General features: G+C 39.2%; 1 protein-coding gene across 1 annotated transcript in view; it reads left to right on the forward strand.

The window, feature by feature from the left end:
* The window catches only part of NUF2 (NUF2 component of NDC80 kinetochore complex), a 38,736-nt gene that overhangs the window by 11,205 nt on the left and 21,531 nt on the right, over window positions 1-6,000 (forward strand). The window contains exon 5 of the mRNA XM_004706767.4: window positions 1,415-1,476. Coding sequence (XP_004706824.1) covers window positions 1,415-1,476 — 62 coding nt within the window. The remainder of the gene's footprint in view (window positions 1-1,414; window positions 1,477-6,000) is intronic.

Consider the following 6,000-nt stretch of genomic DNA (forward strand, 5'->3'; position numbering starts at 1 on the left):
TTTTTAAGTGAAGGGCTAAGAAATTTTCATCTAAAGTTGTTTCCTACTTTTTTGGAAAGTGTTGTGTTCTTGAAAAGTATTAGCGCCTCCAGGAGTGTGTGCTTGTGTTAGGGTTCTCTAGAAAAACAAAACCAGGACACTTATGATTATATAAGAGGATAGGTTTGTACAGTGAGAAGGAATATAACTGCTAATTAGTCCACACAGCAGTAGCGGGTTCATTTCTACTTACTTCCTGGAACAGTTAATATACTGGAAGTCCTTCAAATCCAGGTGGTACGGGTTGCCTGTCCCAAAGTCAAGGAAGTAGATAGCAGAATCCTCCCTTGGGCAAGGCAAGCAGAAAACAGCAGGGTGGGTCACCAACAGTCAGTAGCTCGAGATGGGATATCAACTCAAGGCAACAGGATCCACCAGCCTCAAGCTCAAGTGATGTACGCACTAACAGTGTGGTGAAGCAGTTTTCAAAGGAACCTCGAGCTCTAGAGACACAATCCATGGATTGGCCTGGCCTACGTAGTGTAGCTCACAGTTTGAGGCAGAGAACTAGCTACAGCAGCAGCACACTCTAGCACACACTGATCACCAGAGAGCAAGAGAGAGGGCAGTGGGCCTTACAGAGCCATTTATCTCTTTGCTCTCCAATCAAACTGACCTGATTAGTTCCACATGTTCCTATTGGCCAGTTTGGCACAATAAAGCTAATTATCACAGTGCTGTTTATTGGAATCTATAACTCTACTTTGGCATTACATGGGTATTTGTATCAGAAAATATAAAAGAACAAGCTTATTGGTTGAACAGAGGCTGATGGAACTCCTGAGACTGGCTTAGTCCCTTTCAGGTCTGGAAATGTACTTACTTCTACGGCTCAATTTTCAGTCTAACAATGGACATATGTATAAGGGAAATAATAACACTAGTGAGGTACACACCCCTTAGGATAATCAACCATTTGAAATGTAAAAGGCATTACTGTGGGACAAATTTCAGAAAGGCTAAGAAAGGAGGAGGAATAGGAACAGGCAACCTGGGAGGAAGTGGGCTAGGTGATGGTGCATTGTGACGATGGCAGTGAATGACGAAAAAAAATGGATGAGATTTGAATGGGAAATTCATCTGCTCATTAGCCCTCACCTAATCCACTATAAAAAGTTGGGTTTTTTAAAAAGTAGATTTCTGTGATATAGAATTATGTATTATTGTAGACCTCTAACTTGAACCTTTGGCTTTAGAAAATATAAGGTGCTTAAAAAATTTATGGGAAAATGGTATTAAAAGATAATGAAAATTTGTCACTATTTTGAAGCCACCTTGTATCTACAGAAAGCTTTTTAAAGAATAAAATGTTTATTTCCTTGGACTTGGTATTTAACTTACAATTTCAATCTTTTTTCTTCAATCCATCTTTAAGGGACTCATTTCTGCCCATCTGTCGGGTGAATGACTTTGAGATTGCTGATGTTCTATATCCAAGTAAGTTAGAATTTACAACCATTCTTATTTTCTGACTTCAATCTAATATTTCTCTTTCCATTGATACATACTTAAAATATACTCTAAAATGTAAAGGAAACTAAATTATAGTTATTCATAGTAATAGCACTTATTTTCTCTAACAATGAGAAACCTTTTGAAATGATAATTATCAAAATATTGTTTAATATGTTAACAGCTTTACATTTTCATTTTTAACATTAAAATGGAGCATTATTATATAAATTGAACATTGAGCTTGTGTTTTTGTGGCTTTGGGCTGTTTGGAGTTGTTCATATGGTATAGCAGAGATGGCTACCCAAGTTTGACAATTTCCTGCTATTGAGAATAGCAAGCTATGACAGTGGCTGGCATTTAAGATGTTCAGTAAGTGGCAGTGAGGCAAGGATTCACTCCTGGGAGAAAGATGCGTCTTCCTACTCCCAAAAAGAGTTTCAGCCGTGGAAACCCACGGGAGCAATTCTACCCTGTCCTGTAGGGTCACTGGGAATCAGAAACTACTCAATGGTACTGAGTTTGGAAGTACAGCATTGATATTTTGTGGTATTTAACAATTTTTTTTCTCATTTAATTTGCTTTTAGGTAGTTTCTCACAGTTTTAAGAATGAATTTTTACATATCCTACTCTTGGAAAGTTTTTCATTTGTAGATTTACAGAAAAGCCATTTTTCAAAAATCTTTTAACTGAAATCAAGCAAAAATTTTTTAATTGAAATAATATTTTGAATATTTGAGAATACAAATTGATGTAAAATTCAAGTTGTGATGTTTGCTACATGGATTAGACCACTTTTGTTAGCTGTAATAATTGTTTTTAACCGTGAACACAATATCTTTTAGTATTTTGGTGGGGACAGTCATGTAATGGTAGCTGAATAGAAAGCTGCAGCTACATTGACACGTCCCTTAATTAACTTGATTATTTGATACGTAGAGTTGGTTAGTGTTACTGGGGGACAAAGTCAAGGCTTTCACCTCCCATAAAGAGCTGCAGTATCAGACACGAAGAGGCAGGTCTCACTGTCCTGTGGGCACTAGACTCCACAGCAGTGACTTTGGTTTTTGTGGTTTCTGTTACTAAAAGTTTGATGTGCTTTCGGTTTTTAAAAGTTTTATTGATGTATAATTTACACATAATAAAATTTTAAATGCATAATTGAAAGTTCCCGTCAGTTCCCTTGCCATCATTCTTCTTCAGCCACCTCCTGGTCCCTAGCAACCACTGACTTGCTTTCTAGCACTGCAATTTTGACTCTCAGCCCTGCGAATTACCTGCTACTTAGAATAGCAACCTATGACAGTGACTGTAGGTTGAATTTTGTATAGGTTGCTATGAGTTGGAATTAACTCACTCACACAAAACAGATTTTCATATAAATGTAATCACAAATCTGTAGTCATTTGTGTATGAATTCTTTAATGCAGCCATAATACTTTTGAAATTCGTGCTTGCTTTTGCATTTATCAGTAGTCTGTTTCATTTTATTTTGGAGTAGTATCCCATTTCAGGAGCCCTGGTGATGCAATGCATTAAATATTGTACTGCTAATCTAAAGACCAGCAATTTGCTCCTTAGGAGAAAGATGTGGCACTTTGCTTTCATGAAGATTTTTTTTTTAAATACTTTTATTATATCTCTTATCACAATCCATACATTCATCCAATGTGTTAAGCACATTTGCACATATGCAGCCATCATTTTCAAAGCATTCTCTTCCCACTTGATCCCTTGATATCAGCTTGCCATTTTTACCCCTCCCTCCCCCGCCCACCCTACCTAATCTGATTTGTAAGGTAGAATTGAGGTCATGATAGTGGGGGGAAGGAGGCACCAAAGAACTAGAGGAAGGTTGTGAGTTCCATCGGTGCTATATTGCACCCTAACTGGCTCCTTTCTTCCCTGTGATCCCTCTGTAGGGGGATGTCCAGTTGTCTACAGATGGGCATTGGGTCTCCACTCCACGTGCCCTCCCCCACCCCCCTTTCACTTTGGATGTGATTTTGTTCTGGATCTTAGATGCCTGACACCTGATCCCATCAACACCTCGTGATCACACAGGCTGGTGTGCTTCTTCCATGTGGGCTTTGTTGCTTTTCAGCTAGATGGCTGCTTGTTTATCTTCAAGCCTTTAAGATCCCAGATGCTATATCTTTTGATAGCCAGGCATCATCAGCTTTCTTCACCACATTTACTTATGCGCCCATTTTGTCTTCAGCGATCGTGTTGGAAAGGTGGACATCACAGAATACCAGGTTATTAGAACAAACTTGTGTTGAGGGAGTACTTGAGTCAAGGCCCAATGTCCATCTGCAACCTTAATTCTTAACATATAGATATGAGTACATAGATCTATTCCTCCATCATCATATATAAATATACTTACATATGTATACGCCTGTATTTAGGCCTCTATAAATGCCCTTTGCCTCCTAGTTCTTTCCTCTGTTGCCTTTTATTTTCCTCTTGTTCCACCATCATGTTTGGCCTTCATTTGGGTTTAGTAATTCCTCGCTGTTATAGTGCCCTTGATTAAGCCCCACTAGATATACTATGCCCTTCTCTCTGTTGATTTTAGTTCACTAACTCCTTGTCCCTGGGTTGGTTCCCTACCTCCTTTCTCCCACATCCCCTTCTCCCATATCCTGCTGGAACCATTAGTCCCGTTCTTTTCATCTCTGATTTATCCCACCTATGTTGTCTAGATAGACTTACAAATACATTAATCTCAAAAACCTAGCAAAACTAAAACAACAAAGGAAGTCAAGACCAACAAAACAATAACAACAACAACAACAAAAAGAAAGCCACTGACAAACGTGGAAAGGACTATAGATAGTTTAAGGTCTCTGTTGGTCTTTATGAGTGTTTTCTGGTGGAGTCTGCTGGGGTACCACACACTCTGTCTTCAAAGTCTATTTTTGGTATTCCCCAGGGATTTCATTACTTTGCTCCCCTCACTGCTCTGTTGCATGCCCTTAGTGTTTTGCCATAGTGTGCTGGGGTCAGATTGTGCACAGTTCCCATACTGTGTCTCCAGTATTGTCCCCCACAGTGCTATGGTTTAGTGACGGACATTGTGTCTCGTGGTGGGGTCCACTCTATGGTCCTCTCTGTGTGTTGTCTGCTCTGAGCAGGAACATCGTCCTCCGGGCTTGGTGGGCCAGGATGTGCTCCCCTCCCTCTCCATCCCTTTTCGTTTCTCCATGTGCTCTAATCAGACGCGCCCCTCTGCCCAAGCTGCAGCCCCAGTGCTGTCCTCTGAAGTGCATTCTTTTCAGTGGGGGAGGGGGTGTCTACATAGTTGTGATTGGGGCGGCCCTGTAGACCTCTCTATTGGTTCCCTGGTACATGCTGGTATGTTGTATTCACATCTTGTCACATCAGGTTGAAGCCTGGTCTCTCTCTCCCTCTCCTGTGGAGATATAAACAATACCCTCCCCTTGGGTGGGTTAGGGCCCTGCTCCCCAACCTACCCAAGGCTTATTTTCCCCCCCTTTCTGTTTCCCCCTCTTATTAGTTGGCTGCCATATGTATCCCTGGATTGGTTTTGGCCCCTGTCATAGTTGCTGGACATATGTAGCTTTCATGAAGATCTTTTGAGTAAATAAGAGTGAAATTCTGAATCATGTAGAACTGCCGATTTCTTAGAACTTTAAGGAACTGCCATATTTTTCTAAAGTGGTGCTATCATTTTGCCTTGTTACCACTTTTGTATAAGAGTTTCAGGTATTCTGTGTCCTTCCTTAATATTACAGATATTGTCAGTTTTTCATTGCATCTATTCTGGAAGATGTACAGTGGCTTCCTGTGGTTTAAATATGCATCTTCCTAATGAGCAATAACAATGAACATATTTTCATATACTTATTATTGTCTGCTTCAGTGAACTGTGTGCTCAAATTGTTTGCCTATTTTTTAACTAATTTATATGTCCTATTGTTGAGTTGTAAAGCTTTATCAGATGTTTGCAACAATTAACTTATTAGATATACATATTTTCTCCTAGTCTATAACTGCCTATTCAGTTTTATAGCAGTGTCTTGATGAGAAGACTTAAAAAAAATTTTGGAACATCTAGTTGATAAATTTATTTTATGGTTCCTGTGTGAATCTTACTCTAATTTGAAGTCATTAATATTTACTCCTGTGTTTTTCTTTGTTAAATATTAGAATGTTAGCTGTTATTGATGGATATCTGAATTTTTGTGTATGGCATCAAATGAACTCTAATACCACTTGTTGAAAATTGATTCATTCTGTGGTGTGTGTGTGTGTGTGTGTGTGTGTGTTTGGACTCAATCTTCTCCATTGGTCCTATTTTTCATCTTTATTTCCCCATACTACCTTGATTAACTTTATACTAAGTTTTGAAATCAGGTAGTATAAGAAACCTACTAAAAAGCTACTGTATACCAGATCAAATGCAGGGATGCACATGGTAGACAACTGGGGAGGAGGTGGGGAAGGGGAAAAATGATGAAAATAAGGAAGAAATGGGTAG

This window comes from Echinops telfairi, unplaced genomic scaffold, assembly GCF_000313985.2.
Source record: "Echinops telfairi isolate 266 unplaced genomic scaffold, ASM31398v2 ScPeMD7_7424;HRSCAF=8462, whole genome shotgun sequence".
In the NCBI taxonomy this organism is placed as follows: domain Eukaryota; kingdom Metazoa; phylum Chordata; class Mammalia; order Afrosoricida; family Tenrecidae; genus Echinops; species Echinops telfairi.